The sequence below is a fragment of the Leptodactylus fuscus genome, chromosome 8 (assembly GCF_031893055.1).
Source record: "Leptodactylus fuscus isolate aLepFus1 chromosome 8, aLepFus1.hap2, whole genome shotgun sequence".
NCBI classification, from domain to species: domain Eukaryota; kingdom Metazoa; phylum Chordata; class Amphibia; order Anura; family Leptodactylidae; genus Leptodactylus; species Leptodactylus fuscus.
The window spans coordinates 932,341-955,069 of record NC_134272.1 but is presented as its reverse complement, the minus strand read 5'-3'; the positions used below and the strand labels follow the sequence as shown (position 1 = coordinate 955,069).

The window sequence follows — 22,729 nt, the reverse complement described above, 5'->3', positions numbered from 1 at the left end:
GTAGGAGTCGCTCCCCTGGATGTGTGCCTGGAAAGCTAGCGCCCTCTTCTGTATGGTGAGCCATAGGGGGAGTCTGCCTAGCTCTGCCCTGCAGGCTATGTTGGTGGTGTTGCGATGGACATGGAGCAGGTATTTGCAGAACTCCAGGTGGAAGTTCTCTGTTGGGCTGGAATCCCACTTTGACTGGTCTGGGTAGGTGGCTGGGCCCCAAACCTCGCTGCCATAGAGAAGGATCGGGGAGATGACTGCGTCAAATATCTTCAGCCAGACCCTCACCGGTGGTTTGAGGTGGTACAGTTGTCTTCTGATGGCGTAGAAGGTTCTGCAGGCTTTTGCTTTCAGGGTTTCTATTGCTGCTTTGGAGCTTCCTGATTGGCTGAGCTCCAGCCCCAGGTAGGTGTAGCTGTTGGTTTTCTCCAGTGTGGAGCCGTTCAGTGTGAATTGTGAGGTGGTGGAGGCTTTATTGTGGCCCTTCTTCTGAAATACCATGACTTTGGTCTTCTTCTGGTTGATGGGTAGGGCCCATGTGGTGCTGAATTTTTCCAGCACTGACAGGCTTTCTTGGAGGTCTTTTTCGGTGGGGAGGAGTAGCAGGAACTTCACTATATATAGACAAGTATGTGCCCCCTCCTCACGATTCCTTACCTGTGGAGGTAGTGCCAGAATAGAAGATGCACATCCTGTATATAAGAGGAGTTGCAGTATTGAGCAGGTAAGTGATTGCACATTGTATAGGGGCAGCAGCCCACTCCTAGTCGCGTACATTGGGGAAGTCTGTCCTAGGGCCAAGTAGGGGGCAGCAAGAGGACCTAGATTGACCCCCTTTAATGTTGTGTTCACACGGCAGAAAATGAAGAGGAATTTCTCTTCATTTTCCAGCGCTGGCATTTTCACTAGCCATACAGTACATCTACGTTCCGTCACGCCATCCCACTCCGGATTAGGTCCAGATGAATAGGCCGATTCAGGAGGGAGTCTCGAGCAGAACGCTTCTTTTTTCCCACCTCCTGCTGCGAGCTCTGCCTCCTGTTGAAAACAATGAGAGGTGGATTCTGGGAAAAATCTGCTCTGGCTTCAGGGATGAAATTCGCTCCCAAAATCTACAGCAAATTACTCCGTGTGAACAGACCCTAAGATTTCCCTTCACTAGAACTAAGCATTCCCCCTACGCCCAACAGCAGCACAACTGGGGTATTCCTGCCCCTATGAGCTGTTAGGACAGGTGGAATTTTTAATTACCTAACCGCTTTGACCCCTATAAGAGGCCGGAAGACCTGCTCCTCCCTTGTGTTTTTTTTCTGTCCTATGGGACAGGACAGGTGCTTGGGGGAGAGGTGTCCTGACCTCTTACAGGGATTCCCTCTCCCCCCTTACTCATTTACCTTTCAGGGTCCTGGCTGTATTGAGGGTCCTCCCAGGTCTCCCGCAGTTGCTGCAGCTCTGTCGGGGTCTCCATCTGGCTCCCAGGAACAAGCACGTCGGGCGGCGCCTGTGTCTCAGTCGCGCCGCCTAGTATCGGAGGAGGAACCTTTTTTTTGCCAGGAACCTTTGTGCCGGTCCGAGGTTCCGGCCGTGCGAAGGACCGCTCGGGAAACCACGCATGCGCAGACCGCGCAACGGCGCGGTCGCGCTACAAGAGGGGAAAAAAAATAAAATAAAAGAGGAGGAGAGAGAGTGAGTGGCATGTAGGTCACTCCAATCCCCCCCTTCCTTTCTAAAGTGAGGGGGAAGGGAGGGACCTGGAGTAGAAGAAGGCAGCAGGGCGCTTGGTCGGCTCCTCCCCCTGTGCGCTCTATAAAAACCTCCCCTCCACCAGACAAAGTTGCCTGTCGCTCCGGTTACAGGCATACCTTTCTGGAGCTGCTGCTCAAGAGTTCCCTATTGAGAATACACCTGCTTCATACACTCACCGGCCACTTTATTAGGTACACCATGCTAGTAACGGGTTGGACCCCCTTTTGCCTTCAGAACTGCCTCAATTCTTCGTGGCATAGATACAACAAGGTGCTGGAAGCATTCCTCAGAGATTTTGCTCCATATTGACATGATGACATCACACAGTTGCAGTCGCAGATTTGTCGGCTGCACATCCATGATGCGAATCTCCCGTTCCACCACATCCCAAAGATGCTCCTCTATTGGATTGAGATCTGGTGACTGTGGAGGCCATTGGAGTACAGTGAACTCATTGTCATGTTCAAGAAACCAGTCTGAGATGATTCCAGCTTTATGACATGGCATTGCATTATCCTGCTGAAAGTAGCCATCAGATGTTGGGTACATTGTGGTCATAAAGGGATGGACATGGTCAGCAACAATACTCAGGTAGGCTTTGGCGTTGCAACGATGCACAATTGGTACCAAGGGGCCCAAAGAGTGCCAAGAAAATATTCCCCACACCATGACACCACCACCACCAGCCTGAACCGTTACCGATACAAGGCAGGATGGATCCATGCTTTCATGTTGTTGACGCCAAATTCTGACCCTACCATCCGAATGTCGCAGCAGAAATCGAGACTCATCAGACCAGGCAACGTTTTTCCAATCTTCAATTGTCCAATTTCGATGAGCTTGTGCAAATTGTAGCCTCAGTTTCCTGTTCTTAGCTGAAAGGAGTGGCACCCGGTGTGGTCTTCTGCTGCTGTAGCCCATCTGTAGCCTCAAAGTGTGACGTACTGTGCGGCGTTCAGAGATGCTCTTCTGGCTACCTTGGTTGTAACGGGTGGCTATTTGAGTCACTGTTGCCTTTCTATCAGCTGGAACCAGTCTGGCCATTCTCCTCTGACCTCTGGCATCAACAACGCATTTCCGCCCCCCACAGAACTGCCGCTCACTGGATGTTTTTTCTTTTTCGGACCATTCTCTGTAAACCCTAGAGATGGTTGTGCGTGAAAATCCCAGTAGATCAGCAGTTTCTGAAATACTCAGACCAGCCCTTCTGGCACCAACAACCATGCCACGTTCAAAGGCACTCAAATCACCTTTCTTCCCCCCCATACTGATGCTCGGTTTGAACTGCAGGAGATTGTCTTGACCATGTCTACATGCCGAAATGCACTGAGTTGCCGCCATGTGATTGGCTGATTAGAAATTAAGTGTTAACGAGCAGTTGGACAGGTGTACCTAATAAAGTGGCCGGTGAGTGTACACTGAGAAAAGGTTTTGTGGAGGTGGAGGGAGGGGGGTATCTGTGGTTAAAGATTGCTGCTTCAGCCTCGCATTTGCTATGCCCCCCCCCCCCTCCTTCCAGAATGTCTTCCTCATCTTCTTCCACCCCTCTGCGGAAGAGATCTTCCAAGAAAAGGCATTTGGCTTGTGCTAAGTGTAGAGTGCCACTCCCTGTTTCCTGTGAGTACAGGTTTTGTCAGGGCTGTAGAGCCCCCGCCCCCGAGGCTACCCCCATCAGGGAGGTAGTCTCATGGGTGAAGGATTTTGTATCCCAATCCATGTCCAAAGTGGATAGTGCTCTTCACCAACTGGCCAAAAGACCACGGCTGGAGATGGTCGAGCCTTCTCTCCCGCCCCTGGAGAGGCTTCACATTGGAGAGGTAGAGTCTTCGGATGAAGACGGGGAGGAAAAGGAGGAGATCTTCCCCTTGGACAGAATGGGGAGGCTCCTTAGGTCCGTCAGATCCAGGGACCGCGAGGCAGGCAAAAGCCCCAGCTAACAAGCCTAAGGCTTTTAAAGCGAATCCGGACCTGATCCGCATTATAGAGGGGGAATGGAGACGGCCAGAGAAGCCTTTTATTCCATCGGCTCGCTTTAAGGCGCTATTTCCTGTGTCTGATTCCCAGATGGGGGCCCGGAGTTCTCCACCGAAAGTGGATATGTCGGTAGCGAAGTTGTCCCAATGAACCTGGCTTCCTGCCGAGGACGGTTCAGGGTTACAGGACCCCCTGGATCGCAGGGTAGAAGGGTCCCTGAGATGGACCTACTCCACTGCCGCCTCCCAGGCCTCAGTAGCCGCAGCAACCAACGCAGTGGTTTCAGGCCTAAAGGCGGATCTGGCGTCCCTATCCAGAGATATTGATAGTGGAGTCCACCAGGACGACCTGCTGTCAGCAATGACAGACATAAACGTGATGGTGGACCACCTGGCGGAAGCATCAAGGATGCAAGTGAGGCTGGCCTCTAAAACCATGGACCTCTCTACAGTTGCCAGGCGGCCTTTGTGGCTGAAGCCATGGAGAGTGGATAATACCTCCAAATTGGGGCTGTGCGCATTGCCATTCGAACCAGGTCGGCTCTTTGGCAAGGAGCTAGATAAGATCATTGAAAATCTGGCAGACACAAAGCCTCCCTCAACCCCCTGAAAGAAGAAGGTCATCCTTTTAGGGGCGTGGATCCTCTTCCAGAGGTTTCAGAGGACAGAGGCTCCCTGGAGCCCAACCCAGAGGTAGGGGGCGGGGCGTCTCCCAGGAGCGCAAGAAGGGTCTCTGACTTTGCGCGTCAAGCCGCAAGCCCTCCAGAAGTAGGCGGATGTCTCCTTTACTATCTAGACGCCTGGCGCCATTATATTCAAGACCCGTGGGTCATTCGGACTATCCAGGTCGGCTACAGGATCAAGTTCAACTCATCTCCTGTAGACCGGTTTACAACAACTCACCCTCTTCAGGGCATCAAACAACTTCATCTGGAGAGATCCATCCAGGAGTATATAACCAAAGCAGCCCTAGAGCCCGCCCCCTGAGAGAACAGGGCCAGGGCGTCTACTCTCTGGTCTTCTTAGTTCCCAAGACATCAGGCGGATGATCATCGACCTCAGATACCTGAACCAATTCATCCACGAAGTACGTTTCCGCATGGACACCATCAAGTCAGTGTTACCCTTTCTACAGCCCGGAGACCACTTTGTTACCCTGGACCTAAGAGACGCATATCTCCATGTTCCTATCTTTCCAGCGCACAGAAGATTCCCGAGAATAGCCATATATCTGGACGGAGGGCTGCGGCACCTTCAATTCTCCGTTCTCCCATTTGGCATATCTTCAGCCCCACATACCTTCACAAAGGTAATAGCTCAGGTCGCTGCCGCCCTGGGCCTACACGGAATCTTCATAGTCCCATATCTGGACGACTGGCTCCTCAAGGCCCAGTCAAAAGAGGTCCTTATTTCGCAGATTCAGACCGTAGTAGCTTTGTTAAGCCAGCTGGGCTGGCTGATAAACTGGCCAAAGTCAGTTGTGATTCCATCCACACAAATCCAGATTCTAGGGTTCATTATAGACTCTCTCACTATGATGATCTCTCTGCTCACGCCTCGCAAAGTGAAGATTGCTCACGCGGTTCATCATCTTTCCATCACCAGGAAAGTCTCCATCAGGACGGCCATGAAGGTCCTAGAATTGATGTCCGCCAGCATAGAAGCAGTCCCCTGGGCCCTGTGGCACATGCGCCCACTGCAGAACGAGATCTTGAGAGCCTGGAATCACAGTCCTTCAGGACTACAAAAGCCTATCCAGTTATCCATCAGCACCAGGCGATCGCTAACCTTGTGGTCCCGTCTTCGCGACGGGCAGTCCTCGGCCAGGTTTACCTGGACCCTGTTGACAACAGATGCCTCCCTCACAGGATGGGGAGCTCATCTGGGGGAGACTTCGGTACAGGGTACCTGGAACCACCTCGAGAGAACGCGCTCATCCAACTGGCGAGAGCTTACGGCAGTTCACCAGGCACTTCTGACGTTTGCTCCACTCCTGCGGGGGAAAGCAGTCAAGATTCGGACGGACAACCTGACGGCAGTCCATTACATCATCAAGCAAGGGGGAACCAGGTCCCCATCCCTCCTTCAAGTCATCAACTTGATCTTCGCCTGGGCGGAACAGAATCTTTCCCAGTTGTCAGCGGTTCATATCCAAGGGTGTCTGAACATCCTAGCGGACCAACTCAGGCGAGTGGTCCCTTCACCCAGGTATCTTTCCCCATCTCACCGAGATGTGGGGTCTCCCCGAGGTGGATCTGATGGCCACCCAATACAACGCCAAAGTAGAAAGGTTTTGCTCCCTGTACCGGGAGGACAACCCTTTGGCGGTGGATGCCCTGTCAATACCTTGGAGGTTCAAACTGGCATACGTTTTCCCTCCCATTCTGAAGGTATTGGCGAAACTCAGGCAGGACAAGACCTCAGCAATAGTAATCATGCCGTTCTGGCCAAAAAGGGCATGGTTCACCGACCTTATTCTTATGAGCTGCGAAACCTACTGGAGGCTTCCACCAGTGCAGAATCTGGTAACCCTAAGTGGCTGGCCTTGTCAAGGCCTAGACAAATTCAACCTCACTGCCTGGAGGTTAACCAGCCCATATGTGGCAATAGAGGATTGTCCCAAGGAGTACTTAGGACCCTGGCACATTCTAGAGCGGAATCAACCAACCAGAGCTACCAGAGGGTCGCCCGGACTTTCCAGAGCTGGTGTATAAGTAACCAGCGCGACCTCAACAAAGATTCAGTCTTGGAGTTCCTGCAAGACGGCCTACAGAGAGAGTTAGCACCCGCTACCCTGAAAGGTCATGTATCGGCTCTGTCCGCTCTCCTGGAGACCAGATTATCACTAGACCCTCTAATCAAACAATTTCTAAGAGGGGCAACCAGACTTCGTCCCCAGGTACAGTCGCCAGTTCCAACCTAGGAACTAGCTGCAGTGCTTCAAGGACTCTGTTCATCACCCTTCGAACCCCTATCTGAAGTGGACTGGAAGTACCTGTCATACAAGGTGACCTTCTTCCTAGCAATAACCTCCGCCAAGAGAGTTGGTGAGCTACAGGCCTTAGCAGCCTCCGAACCCTTTATAACCTTCTTTCCAGACAGGGTACAGCTGAGGTTCGTCCCAGGATTCTTGCCAAAGGTACCTTCACTTCAGAATATTAACCAAGCGATTGTTTTACCAGCCTTTTTTCCCTCCCCCACCTCGGAGTGGGAGGAGAAGATGCAGAAGTTGGACTTGGTAAGAGCTTTATGGATTTACCTGGAGCGCACCGCGCCTTTCCGAAGATCGGAAAATTTACTTGTAAACGTGTTTGGCCATAATAGGGGGGCCAAAGCATCAAAACCAACCTTGTCAAGATGGATCAAGAAAGCCATCATCTGCTCCCTACGTGCCCAAGACCTTCCCGTACCAGACTTTGTCCAGGCTCATGCCACCCGAGCAGTGGCAACATCTTGGGCTGAAAGACGTTCTCTTTCCTTAGAGCAGATATGTGCTGCTGCTTCCTGGAGTTCGCATCTAACTTTTGCCAAACATTACAGATTGGATTGGCGGTCGACGAATGTGGCAGTATTTGGACACTCTGTTTTGACGTCGGCTTGCCAGGATGGCCCACCCTAGGGTAAAGCTATACTTGCTAAATCCCCAGTTGTGCTGCTGTTGGGCGTAGGGGGAATGAAAGATTATGAATGATAATCTGTTTTCCATTAGCCCAAACAGCAGCACAAGGCTCCCTCCCTATGCTTTGTATAGTTGTACTATTCTGTTTATGTTCATAAACTTGTACTTAAAGATATTACTTGCTACTAACACAAGGGAGGAGCAGGTCTTCCGGCCTCTTATAGGGGTCAAAGCTGTTAGATAATTAAAAATTCCACCTGTCCTAACAGCTCACAGGGGCAGGAATACCCCAGTTGTGCTGCTGTTTGGGCTAAGGGACAACAGATTATCATTGATAATCTTTCATGATCCCTCCTCCACCAAACTGTACAGCTGGCACAATATTGTGAGGTAGGTAAAGTTCTCCTGGCATCTACCAAACACAGACTGGACTACCAGGGGCATCGGTCAGTGCACAGAACACATTACCAGTAGGCCAGAGTCCAGGAGTGACGTACATTACACCCCTCCATCTGACGCTATACATTGTATGTTACGCCCCCTCCATCTGACGCTATACATTGTACGTTACGCCCCCTCCATCTGACGCTATACATTGTACGTTACGCCCCCTCCATCTGACGCTATACATTGTACGTTACGCCCCCTCCATCTGACGCTCGGCCCTGTACGCTACGCCCCTCCATCTGGCGCTCGGCCCTGTACGCTACGCCCCTCCATCTGGCGCTCGGCCCTGTACGCTACGCCCCTCCATCTGGCGCTCGGCCCTGTACGCTACGCCCCTCCATCTGGCGCTCGGCCCTGTACGCTACGCCCCTCCATCTGGCGCTCGGCCCTGTACGCTACGCCCCTCCATCTGGCGCTCGGCCCTGTACGCTACGCCCCTCCATCTGGCGCTCGGCCCTGTACGCTACGCCCCTCCATCTGGCGCTCGGCCCTGTACGCTACGCCCCTCCATCTGGCGCTCGGCCCTGTACGCTACGCCCCTCCATCTGGCGCTCGGCCCTGTACGCTACGCCCCTCCATCTGGCGCTCGGCCCTGTACGCTACGCCCCTCCATCTGGCGCTCGGCACTGTACGCTACGCCCCTCCATCTGACGCTCGGCACTGTACGCTACGCCCCTCCATCTGACGCTCGGCACTGTACGCTACGCCCCTCCACCCATTCTGTGACTAACAGTTGTGCAAGTGCCAGCAGTGTAGGGGAAATGGAACTGAATAATACAGCAGACGTCCAGGTTTAATACCTCCCTATAGCACAGCAGACACAAGAGGCGCCGTCTCCTCCTCCACATATATGTAACACTATCACTCCACATACAACACACAGACTGGCTCACATACTAAATAAAGGCCACAAGAGACATCCACAGAGCCCGCCTAACTACTCGCTGTCACTTGTCATACATTCTGAGGAGGACTATATACATATATATGGCGGTGGCCGCCACTCCCAGCCGTGCACCCTACACCAACCTATTCTCCTGTGACTCTCTTGTTAGCACAGTCACATGTCCGGCTGCTCAATCCTTTAGATCCAATTGGTCCTTTATTGTCCAATCTGTAGAGATGCCCCTCCCCCACATCTCAGTCACATGACCATGGCGCTCTGGTCACACACAGAGCAGTCTCTCTTAGAGTCATTTCTTGTTTCCTCCACTAGTTGATATAAATTCGATGGAAATCGTGCGCTCCAAAAGCCGCGTTGCACTTGGGACACTTTCGCTGTCTGGAGTCATATCGAGTCTTCACACACTCAAAGCAGAAGACGTGAAAACACTTGGTTAGGACGGCGTCTTTCTTACGGGTGTTACAGCAGGGACAGGTGAGACGAGCCTACGGAGGAAGCCACAGAATTGAGACCCCACCTCAGATGTTCAGGACTTGTCTCGGCCCCCTCCCCCCATACTTTCAGGTCTCTCTCTTACACACACACCCTCCCGCTGTCTCTCATCTTACTCTGTACTCTTTGATCTCCTCCTGCAGGATCTGGTCGGCGTCTGCATAAACCTCCATCTTCTTTTGTTTCTCCAGTTTTCTGCGCAGGCGCGAGATCTCCTCCTACATAGAACCAAAATAGTTAAAGCGACATCTGTATGGGGGGTAGTAGGATGTCAGGACACTCATGGGGGGGGGGGGTAGGAGGATGTCAGGACAACACCTGTGCTCGCTTTAAGCTGAAGGACTCCTTTTCCTTGGCGGAGCGGTTGTCACACACACAGCTCTGGGTGTCACGTAGCGTGCTGACTATGTGTTCGAGCTGAACCTTCAGGTCCTCCGCCAGCTGAGCCGCTTCAACTGCCTAGGACAACAGAGCAAGGACAGTAATAAGCACAGCACCCCCTGAGCCCACCCCACCCTGAAGGCTCCGTTTGTCCCTAACCTTCCTCTTCTGGATCTCCAGGGCTTGTATTCTGAGCGTCAGCTCCTTCTCTATGGCACCTAGTGACGTGTGCAGCACCCGCTCCCGCTCCTCCAGCTTCTGCACTTGTAATAATTGAGCGTCCACCTGCCATAGGAGAAGCCATGAGACCGGGCAGCGCAGGCACCCTGGAGCAGCAGCGAGCACTTACCTGCGTCTTAAGGCCCTGCACCTGCTCCGCCAGCTCTTCCTTCTCCTCTCTCAGAAGTTTGTGGATCTGATTTGACTTTATCCGCTCGGACATGAGCTTGAAGTTGGCATCATCTTTTTCTCGCAGCTGCTGCATCAGGCGGATGTTCTGTTCCTGCATGTCCTCAAAGGCCTGCCCTGTGACATCCATCTCAGACAATAAAGCCTCCTCCTCCTGCGCAGATATGACCTGTCAGACACCTGCGGCCCCTGCACTCCCTCTCACACCCGATCACACACTAGCACTCGCCTGTTTGGTCGCACTGAGTTTCCGCTGTAAATGTTCTATCTGTTCCTCAGCCAGCTTGATCTTCCGTAATGCTTCTTCATCTGCCAGCTTCTTCCGTTCTCTCCGATCCTTTTCTTCAAGAGCCTGAACTCGTAATCGTAATTCCTCCACCTGACAGAAACATAGTATACGTTATACCACAGCATGGGAGAGGCCAGAGCTCCTGGGTGGGGGGAGCACACAACACCCTCACCCACCTCCGCTTTGGTCTTCCTCTCGGCTGCCATTAGCTGCACTTTGTCCCTCTGTTCCTTGGGGGCAGATTTGTACATGTCGAGGAGTAGTTTCATCTCCTTCTGGCTCTCCTGGGCCTTTCTATAAGAAGGCAGTTGAACTGATGTAGTCACTGGGAGGTAGTCAGAGGAGGGAGGGGGCAAGAAGAGGAAAAAGGGGGGGCGAGAGGCGAGGCAGAAATGGACAGGTGAGGAGGACAGAGACGGGTAAGCACAGAAGAGGCATCAGTGACACAGGAATAGACATCTCTTACTTGAGCTCTGCTCGGAGCTGCTTCAAGATGTCGGTGTCCTTCCTCTTTGTGTCTTCACCCTTCTGCTTGTCTCTCTCCCGTTCTCGTTCCTTCTCCCGCTCACGTTCCTTTTCCCGCTCACGTTCTAATTCTCGCTCACGTGTCTTGCTTCGTTCCAGCTCTTTCTTCTGCTCCTCCTCTTCCTTCTTCACCTCGGGAGTAGTCGGTGTTTCAGGGTCTCGTGTCACTGCTAGAGTCGGCTCTTTCTTCACATCCATTGTTGCTGCTACTTCTTCTTCTTTAATAGCCGGAGTGGTGACGTCACCACTGGACAGCCCGGGCGCTGGACACTGGGGGACTTGTAAACGCATCTAAAGAGAAGGCAAAGGGCAGGAGTAACAGGCTACGCCCTCCAAGATGGACACTGCTGGTATGAACCACCAGAGGGTAATGGCAGGCACATACTGTTCTGAGACCTCTCTGCATGCTGCTGCTAGTCATGTGATGGTCATCCCTCCCTCACCTTGCTCACCTCTCCTTGGGCATCTCGCACCTTGCGCTTGTAGCGCTGCACATCTCCCTTCAGCTGGTGGTTGTGGTTCTGAAGACTTCCAATCAGATGACGCATTTCACGATTAATGGGACCTAAAAGTGGAGAAGTCACATCCATGAGTAATCTCAACCATCTACCACCATAAGTCAGTAATATTTGGACTCTTGCTTACCTGCTTGTTCATTGGCTGCCAAATTCTGCTCAAACTCAATCCTCAGCATCTCGTACTCCTTGCGCACCTGGGCAAGTGTGTCCTCCAGCTGGATGACTTCGGTGCGCAGTTTCTTCTGCACAGACAGCTCCTCACTCTGGGGAAGCAAACATCCAATGGTCATAATATGTGCAGGCAGTAAGGAATAGCGCCCTTCCCCAGTATGAAGCCCACCTCCATGCGCTCAATCTGACGTAGGTGACTGTTCTTGGTGTTGAGGAGATGTGCTCGCGCCTCGTCCAGCTGAGTCTTCACTTGAAGGGACTCATTATACAGAAGTGAGAACTGGGACTGCAAACAACGAAAGTCCTGCGTGCTCCTCACTGCCTCTTCCGGGAGGGTTCGCAGATCCAGCTGGAAGATCAGAATCTCAGTAAAGAGCCCAGCTATGGAGACCCTTCCTGGAGCAATCATTCACCTATACGTACCTTCAGCTTCTCCTTGAGACGGACAGCAGCCTGTAGCTCGTTCTGCAGCTTCTCCAGCTCGCACATGCGACTATTGGCAAGTTCTTGGTTTTGCTCCAGTTCTGCATTCAGCATTTCAAACTGGGAAAAGAGAACATGAAGATGGCGGCAACAGAGAGAGCAGCAAACATGAAGATGGCGGCAACAGAGAGAGCAGCAAACATGAAGATGGCGGCAACAGAGAGAGCAGCAAACATGAAGATGGCGGCAACAGAGAGAGCAGCAAACATGAAGATGGCGGCAACAGAGAGAGCAGCAAACATGAAGATGGCGGCAACAGAGAGAGCAGCAAACATGAAGATGGCGGCAACAGAGAGAGCAGCAAACATGAAGATGGCGGCAACAGAGAGGGCAGCAAACATGAAGATGGCGGCAACAGAGAAAGCAGCAAACATGAAGATGGCGGCAACAGAGAGGAGAGCAAACATGAAGATGGCGGCAACAGAGAGAGCAGCAAACATGAAGATGGCGGCAACAGAGAGAGCAGCAAACATGAAGATGGCGGCAACAGAGAGAGCAGCAAACATGAAGATGGCGGCAACAGAGAGAGCAGCAAACATGAAGATGGTGGCAACAGAGAGAGCAGCAAACATGAAGATGGCGGCAACAGAGAGGGCAGCAAACATGAAGATGGTGGCAACAGAGAGAGCAGCAAACATGAAGATGGCGGCAACAGAGAGAGCAGCAAACATGAAGATGGCGGCAACAGAGAGGGCAGCAAACATGAAGATGGCGGCAACAGAGAGAGCAGCAAACATGAAGATGGCGGCAACAGAGAGGAGAGCAAACATGAAGATGGCGGCAACAGAGAGAGCAGCAAACATGAAGATGGCGGCAACAGAGAGAGCAGCAAACATGAAGATGGCGGCAACAGAGAGAGCAGCAAACATGAAGATGGCGGCAACAGAGAGAGCAGCAAACATGAAGATGGCGGCAACAGAGAGGAGAGTAAACATGAAGATGGCGGCAACAGAGAGAGCAGCAAACATGAAGATGGCGGCAACAGAGAGAGCAGCAAACATGAAGATGGCGGCAACAGAGAGGAGAGCAAACATGAAGATGGCGGCAACAGAGAGAGCAGCAAACATGAAGATGGCGGCAACAGAGAGAGCAGCAAACATGAAGATGGCGGCAACAGAGAGAGCAGCAAACATGAAGATGGCGGCAACAGAGAGAGCAGCAAACATGAAGATGGCGGCAACAGAGAGAGCAGCAAACATGAAGATGGCGGCAACAGAGAGAGCAGCAAACATGAAGATGGCGGCAACAGAGAGAGCAGCAAACATGAAGATGGCGGCAACAGAGAGAGCAGCAAACATGAAGATGGCGGCAACAGAGAGGAGAGTAAACATGAAGATGGCGGCAACAGAGAGAGCAGCAAACATGAAGATGGCGGCAACAGAGAGAGCAGCAAACATGAAGATGGCGGCAACAGAGAGAGCAGCAAACATGAAGATGGCGGCAACAGAGAGAGCAGCAAACATGAAGATGGCGGCAACAGAGAGGAGAGCAAACATGAAGATGGCGGCAACAGAGAGAGCAGCAAACATGAAGATGGCGGCAACAGAGAGGGCAGCAAACATGAAGATGGCGGCAACAGAGAGGAGAGCAAACATGAAGATGGCGGCAACAGAGAGGAGAGTAAACATGAAGATGGCGGCAACAGAGAGAGCAGCAAACATGAAGATGGCGGCAACAGAGAGAGCAGCAAACATGAAGATGGCGGCAACAGAGAAAGCAGCAAACATGAAGATGGCGGCAACAGAGAGGAGAGCAAACATGAAGATGGCGGCAACAGAGAGAGCAGCAAACATGAAGATGGCGGCAACAGAGAGGAGAGCAAACATGAAGATGGCGGCAACAGAGAGGAGAGTAAACATGAAGATGGCGGCAACAGAGAGAGCAGCAAACATGAAGATGGCGGCAACAGAGAGGAGAGCAAACATGAAGATGGCGGCAACAGAGAGGAGAGTAAACATGAAGATGGCGGCAACAGAGAGAGCAGCAAACATGAAGATGGCGGCAACAGAGAGAGCAGCAAACATGAAGATGGCGGCAACAGAGAAAGCAGCAAACATGAAGATGGCGGCAACAGAGAGGAGAGCAAACATGAAGATGGCGGCAACAGAGAGAGCAGCAAACATGAAGATGGCGGCAACAGAGAGGGCAGCAAACATGAAGATGGCGGCAACAGAGAGGAGAGCAAACATGAAGATGGCGGCAACAGAGAGGAGAGCAAACATGAAGATGGCGGCAACAGAGAGGAGAGCAAACATGAAGATGGCGGCAACAGAGAGAGCAGCAAACATGAAGATGGCGGCAACAGAGAGGAGAGCAAACATGAAGATGGCGGCAACAGAGAGGAGAGCAAACAAAGATGGCGGCAACAGAGAGGAGAGCAAACAAAGATGGCGGCAACAGAGAGGAGAGCAAACAAAGATGGCGGCAACAGAGAGGAGAGTAAACATGAAGATGGCGGCAACAGAGAGGAGAGCAAACAAAGATGGCGGCAACAGAGAGGAGAGCAAACAAAGATGGCGGCAACAGAGAGGAGAGTAAACATGAAGATGGCGGCAACAGAGAGGAGAGTAAACATGAAGATGGCGGCAACAGAGAGGAGAGCAAACAAAGATGGCGGCAACAGAGAGGGCGGCAACAGAGAGGGCAGCAAACATGAAGATGGCGGCAACAGAGAGGAGAGTAAACAAGAGTGAGGCTGCAGAGTGTTACCTTCTGCACGGTCAACGTTGTTTGTCCCCCCTGGAAACTCCCAGAACTTCCTGAAATGTGGTATCCTGAATTCAGCTATAAAAGAAAAGAACAAAGTGAGGATTGCGATGCACACAGAGAAATGCGGACGTACAATCGGCAGCCATACCTGCTCTAGGGCTTCCGCAAGGTGTCGGTTAAGCTTCTGCTCGTGTTTGCGAAGCTTCTCTATGTCCCACTGTAGGTCCTCAATACTTCGCTCCATCTCGGACACCTTGGTTTCTGATGATGTGACTCGGTCTTGCAGTTCATGATGCTGGTGGCAGATATCACACACAAAGTAGGGAGGCGGTAAGAAGGGAAGGGTTGAGATCTGCTGTGACAACTCGCCCTCCCCTATTCTCTGTTCCTACATCATGGCCTGAGGTCCTCCAGTGCAGGTCACTTACCTGTAAAGAAATGCGGTGATGTTTCTCCTGCAGGACTGTAGCCAAGTCCTGGAGCTTGTGATTTTCACTGAAAAGATCTTTGTTTAGTGTACGAAGGGTCTCATCCAGCTGCTCAAAGTCTAAAAAAGACATGAAACAGGGTAAGGTCACATTGTCCCCTCCCAGGATCCTCTCTGCTAAGCGCCCTGCACCACTTACCAGCACCGTGGATGCGCCCACACAGCTCCTGCATCCTGCCATGTAGCTTACTGGAGGTTTCCAGGATGCAAGCAACGGCTCGCTTACTAAACTCCATGCGTTCCTGCAACTGAAGCTCAATCTCCTCTGTGGTACTGCAGGCCAGAGTAGCCAAAAAGGTTAGAGACGACTCGAGGAAGACTCCTGATTGGGAGATTGTTGGTGGAGCAGCAGCAGAGGCGTCTGCAAACAGGAGAGAGATATAAATGACATGGGCACATTTAGGCTTTGTCAGGGGTTACAGTAATGGGCACATCCAGTAGAGGACTCCACCCTGTCCTGCAGGGGGCAATTTGAAAAAGAAAGGCCCCGGGCCCATGAGAAGACCTTGCCAAGAGCGAGGTTGGTGAGTGTGCATGACATACCGGCAGCACGATAGGTCTGGGACCTTAAATCTCCAAATAGCTGCACAGGTTCCCTTTAAGACCTCAGTGACACCCCAGTACCTTTATTGTCAGTGACCTCTGTGGGTCGCTCCTCTGTAGACTCTGTATCTGTAGGATTCTCCATGTTTTCAGCAGGCACATCGGCTGTAGAATTCTGTACACCCGGCTCCGAGTCGTAACTCTTCAACAACTGCTGCACGTTCTCCTCCAGCTAGAAACACAAAGAAAAGAATCGGCGGGCTCAGGCGTCCATCATGGCAGACATCACAAGCCTAGACATGCTCGATTCACATTTACCACAGGTCAAAGAAGTATGGCCAATGGAAGAAACCCACCTCAATGTCCTCCAGCTCTTCTACCAGCCGTGGAGATGACCTCCTCCATGTCCCCCAGTTCTCCTACCAGCCCAGGTGATGACCTCCTCCATGTCCCTGAGCTCTTCTACCAGCCCTGAAGATGACCTCCTCCATGTCCCTCAGCTCTTCTACCAGCCCTGGAGATTACCTCCTCCATGTCCCTCAGCTCTTCTACCAGCCCTGGAGATGACCTCCTCCATGTCCCTCAGCTCTTCTACCAGCCCTGGAGATTACCTCCTCCATGTCCCTCAGCTCTTCTACCAGCCCTGGAGATGACCTCCTCTATGTCCCTCAGCTCTTCTACCAGCCCTGGAGATTACCTCCTCCATGTCCCTGAGCTCTACTACCAGCCCTGGAGATGACCTCCTCCATGTCCCTGAGCTCTACTACCAGCCCTGGAGATGACCTCCTCTATGTCCCTCAGCTCTTCTACCAGCCCTGGAGATGACCTCCTCCATGTCCCTGAGCTCTACTACCAGCCCTGGAGATGACCTCCTCTATGTCCCCCAGTTCTCCTACCAGCCCTGGAGATGACCTCCTCCATGTCCCTGAGCTCTACTACCAGCCCTGGAGATGACCTCCTCTATGTCCCTCAGCTCTTCTACCAGCCCTGGAGATGACCTCCTCCATGTCCCTGAGCTCTACTACCAGCCCTGGAGATGACCTCCTCTATGTCCCCCAGTTCTCCTACCAGCCCTGGAGATGACCTCCTCCATGTCCCTGAGCTCTACTACCAGCCCTGGAGATGACCTCCTCCATGTCCCTGAGCTCTACTACCAGCCCTGGAGATGACCTCCTCCATGTCCTCCAGCTCTTCTACCAGCCCTGGAGATGACCTCCTCCATGTCCCTCAGCTCTTCTACCAGCCCTGGAGATGACCTCCCCTGTTTGTAGACGTCTTGGTTGCTTCACTCACCCGACTCCAGTATCGGTTAACAATGAGAAGCGTGGCGTCATCTGTGGCTTGCCGTTTTTCCAGCTTCTCAATCTTCTCCCGAAGCTCGTCCTCTACACCCTGCCGCTGCTCCAGACGTTCCGCTAATTTCTTGTTTTTAAACTGTAAGACTTTCATGTCCATTTCCTCCTGAAGAACAGAAGACACAAGGTGGTAATGAGACAGCTCCGGACAGAGATGTCTATGACCCCCAACCCACCTCATACAAACCGTGGAGGAGATGCCGCCCAGGCGAATTGGTTCTATAAGAGTTGTTGGCGTTTTCTCCTCATGGTTGGGCTTCTTCTCTGGGGGACCTGATGCCCCGTCCCCCGATGCTCTCTTACTACCGGAAGCAGACATACTGGAAGCAGTCACAGTCACTTCTGAGAATACGACAGTCTCTTCAGTACTGCGAATGTCTCATCTAAACACAGGAGAAAGAAAACAAACAGTGTCGTCTCCGATCCGTCAGTTCCCTCAGCCGGGACTTGTGCGCACTGTATATACTGTATATATGTATAGAGTATTACAATCAGAAGATATGAGGAAAAAGTCTCTGATAAAATATAACGTATAATGTAGCAGTACGGAATATCAAATAATAACAGGAGACATCATCCCCTAAAAGACGCTGCCGCAGATCGGGACGGGACTGTCTCCTCCTCAACGCTATTACAAGTTAGATCTTAGCGGAGAGTTGCCCAAAGACTTTTTCCTCGTATCTTCTGATTGTTCTTGACACTCAAGGAGTCCAGATTGTACCGTGCACCCCAAAGAGAAAAACCAACACTAACACTTATCCTACTACTATTATACATGTGACAGTATATACATATATATATATATCCTATCCTACTACTATTATACATGTGACAGTATATACATATATATATATATCCTATCCTACTACTATTATACATGTGACAGTATATACATATATATATACCCTATCCTACTACTATTATACATGTGACAGTATATACATATATATATATATCCTATCCTACTACTATTATACATGTGACAGTATATACATATATATATATATCCTATCCTACTACTATTATACATGTGACAGTATATACATATATATATATACCCTATCCTACTACTATTATACATGTGACAGTATATACATATATATATATATCCTATCCTACTACTATTATACATGTGACAGTATATACATATATATATACCCTATCCTACTACTATTATACATGTGACAGTATATACATATATATATATACCCTATCCTACTACTATTATACATGTGACAGTATATACATATATATATATATCCTATCCTACTACTATTATACATGTGACAGTATATACATATATATATATATCCTATCCTACTACTATTATACATGTGACAGTATATACATATATATATATACCCTATCCTACTACTATTATACATGTGACAGTATATACATATATATATATATCCTATCCTACTACTATTATACATGTGACAGTATATACATATATATATATATATATATATATATATCCTATCCTACTACTATTATACATGTGACAGTATATACATATATATATATATACCCTATCCTACTACTATTATACATGTGACAGTATATACATATATATATATACCCTATCCTACTACTATTATACATGTGACAGTATATACATATATATATATATACCCTATCCTACTACTATTATACATGTGACAGTATATATATATATATACCCTATCCTACTACTGTCACATGTATAATAGTAGTAGGATAGGGTATATATATATATATGTATATACTGTCACATGTATAATAGTAGTAGGATAGGGTATATATATATACACTGTCACATGTATAATAGTAGTAGGATAGGGTATATATATATATATATGTATATACTGTCACATGTATAATAGTAGTAGGATAGGGTATATATATATATGTATATACTGTCACATGTATAATAGTAGTAGGATAGGGTATATATATATATGTATATACTGTCACATGTATAATAGTAGTAGGATAGGGTATATATATATATACTGTCACATGTATAATAGTAGTAGGATAGGGTATATATATATATATATACTGTCACATGTATAATAGTAGTAGGATAGGGTATATATATATATATATATATACTGTCACATGTATAATAGTAGTAGGATAGGGTATATATATATATATGTATATACTGTCACATGTATAATAGTAGTAGGATAGGGTATATATATATATATACTATTATACATGTGACAGTATATACATATATATATATACCCTATCCTACTACTATTATACATGTGACAGTATATACATATATATATATACCCTATCCTACTACTATTATACATGTGACAGTATATACATATATATATATACCCTATCCTACTACTATTATACATGTGACAGTATATATATATATATATACCCTATCCTACTACTATTATACATGTGACAGTATATATATATATATATATATACCCTATCCTACTACTATTATACATGTGACAGTATATATATATATACCCTATCCTACTACTATTATACATGTGACAGTATATATATATATATATATACCCTATCCTACTACTATTATACATGTGACAGTATATATATATATATATATATACCCTATCCTACTACTATTATACATGTGACAGTATATATATATATACCCTATCCTACTACTATTATACATGTGACAGTATATATATATATATATATATATATACCCTATCCTACTACTATTATACATGTGACAGTATATATATATATATATATATAACCCTATCCTACTACTATTATACATGTGACAGTATATATATATATACCCTATCCTACTACTATTATACATGTGACAGTATATATATATATATATATATATATACCCTATCCTACTACTATTATACATGTGACAGTATATATATATATATATATATACCCTATCCTACTACTATTATACATGTGACAGTATATATATATATATATATATACCCTATCCTACTACTATTATACATGTGACAGTGTATATATATATACCCTATCCTACTACTATTATACATGTGACAGTATATACATATATATATATATACCCTATCCTACTACTATTATACATGTGACAGTAGTAGGATAGGGTATATATATATATATACTGTCACATGTATAATAGTAGTAGGATAGGGTATATATATATATATACTGTCACATGTATAATAGTAGTAGGATAGGGTATATATATATATATGTATATACTGTCACATGTATAATAGTAGTAGGATAGGGTATATATATATATGTATATACTGTCACATGTATAATAGTAGTAGGATAGGGTATATATATATATACTGTCACATGTATAATAGTAGTAGGATAGGGTATATATATATATATATACTGTCACATGTATAATAGTAGTAGGATAGGGTATATATATATATATATATATACTGTCACATGTATAATAGTAGTAGGATAGGGTATATATATATATATGTATATACTGTCACATGTATAATAGTAGTAGGATAGGGTATATATATATATGTATATACTGTCACATGTATAATAGTAGTAGGATAGGGTATATATATATATACTGTCACATGTATAATAGTAGTAGGATAGGGTATATATATATATATATACTGTCACATGTATAATAGTAGTAGGATAGGGTATATATATATATATATATATACTGTCACATGTATAATAGTAGTAGGATAGGGTATATATATATATATGTATATACTGTCACATGTATAATAGTAGTAGGATAGGGTATATATATATATATACTATTATACATGTGACAGTATATACATATATATATATACCCTATCCTACTACTATTATACATGTGACAGTATATACATATATATATATACCCTATCCTACTACTATTATACATGTGACAGTATATACATATATATATATACCCTATCCTACTACTATTATACATGTGACAGTATATATATATATATATACCCTATCCTACTACTATTATACATGTGACAGTATATATATATATATATATATACCCTATCCTACTACTATTATACATGTGACAGTATATATATAATATATACCCTATCCTACTACTATTATACATGTGACAGTATATATATATATATATATACCCTATCCTACTACTATTATACATGTGACAGTATATATATATATATATATATACCCTATCCTACTACTATTATACATGTGACAGTATATATATATATATACCCTATCCTACTACTATTATACATGTGACAGTATATATATATATATATATATATACCCTATCCTACTACTATTATACATGTGACAGTATAATATATATATATATATATACCCTATCCTACTACTATTATACATGTGACAGTATATATATATATACCCTATCCTACTACTATTATACATGTGACAGTATATATATATATATATATATACCCTATCCTACTACTATTATACATGTGACAGTATATATATATATATATATATACCCTATCCTACTACTATTATACATGTGACAGTATATATATATATATATATATACCCTATCCTACTACTATTATACATGTGACAGTGTATATATATATACCCTATCCTACTACTATTATACATGTGACAGTATATACATATATATATATATACCCTATCCTACTACTATTATACATGTGACAGTAGTAGGATAGGGTATATATATATATATACTGTCACATGTATAATAGTAGTAGGATAGGGTATATATATATATATACTGTCACATGTATAATAGTAGTAGGATAGGGTATATATATATATATGTATATACTGTCACATGTATAATAGTAGTAGGATAGGGTATATATATATATGTATATACTGTCACATGTATAATAGTAGTAGGATAGGATATATATATATATATCTCCTATCCTACTACTATTATACATGTGCCAGCACTGTGACCAGGGGGCCCTAGAAGACGAGACCCACTTCCTGCTACACTGCACCAAATACTCAGCTGTGAGGGCCGTCTACTACCAAAGACTCTCTGCCCACATCCCAGACTTCATATCTGCAGACGAGAAGAGGAAACTCTACATCCTACTGGGAGAAGAAGAGGCCACTGTGGAGATCGCTGCCCAATACGTGTCCAGCTGTCACCAAACAAGAGGAAGATGAGACTCCATGGACTGTTATATTTATCCCAAAACACCCGCCCCACCCACCCCCACCTCCCCATATAGCAGCCACCAACGAAGAGGAAGACGAGACTCCACGGACTGTTATACCCCAAACCAACCGCCCTGCCCCACCCCACCTCCAACCCCCCCCCCATATAGCAGTCACCAACGAAGAGGAAGATGAGACTCCATGGACTGTTATAACCCAAACCCCCCCCCCCCATACCCACCACCCACCCAACCCAACGCACCCCCCACCACCACTTTACTAGCTTTGGCAATGCCAAATACCTATTCGGACGTGCCAATAAAGCATTTTTTGATTTGATTTGATACATGTGACAGTATATACATATATATATATACCCTATCCTACTACTATTATACATGTGACAGTATATATATATATATATATATATACCCTATCCTACTACTATTATACATGTGACAGTATATACATATATATATATATACCCTATCCTACTACTATTATACATGTGACAGTAGTAGGATAGGGTATATATATATATGTATATACTGTCACATGTATAATAGTAGTAGGATA

General features: G+C 46.9%; 1 protein-coding gene across 2 annotated transcripts; it reads right to left on the bottom strand.

Annotated features, from left to right (window-relative positions):
- Positions 1-8,593: 8,593 nt before the first annotated feature.
- On the bottom strand, positions 8,594-17,416 carry RNF40 (ring finger protein 40). Of its 2 annotated transcripts, none has more exons than XM_075283759.1 (19): positions 17,226-17,416; positions 16,977-17,144; positions 15,765-15,915; positions 15,280-15,501; positions 15,082-15,200; positions 14,802-14,948; positions 14,654-14,728; positions 11,885-12,004; positions 11,631-11,810; positions 11,418-11,553; positions 11,216-11,337; positions 10,714-11,063; positions 10,424-10,541; positions 10,188-10,337; positions 9,900-10,112; positions 9,710-9,835; positions 9,488-9,628; positions 9,286-9,387; positions 8,594-9,162 (listed from the first exon to the last, which is right to left on the bottom strand). In XM_075283759.1, exons 1-19 carry the CDS (start codon positions 17,355-17,357, stop codon positions 8,986-8,988), a joined length of 2,949 nt encoding a protein of 982 aa, XP_075139860.1. In that variant the 5' UTR covers positions 17,358-17,416; the 3' UTR covers positions 8,594-8,985. The 2 variants fall into 2 exon arrangements, with proteins under 2 accessions (XP_075139860.1, XP_075139861.1); XM_075283760.1 differs by having other exon boundaries at positions 11,225-11,337.
- Between the last annotated feature and the right edge of the window lie 5,313 nt (positions 17,417-22,729).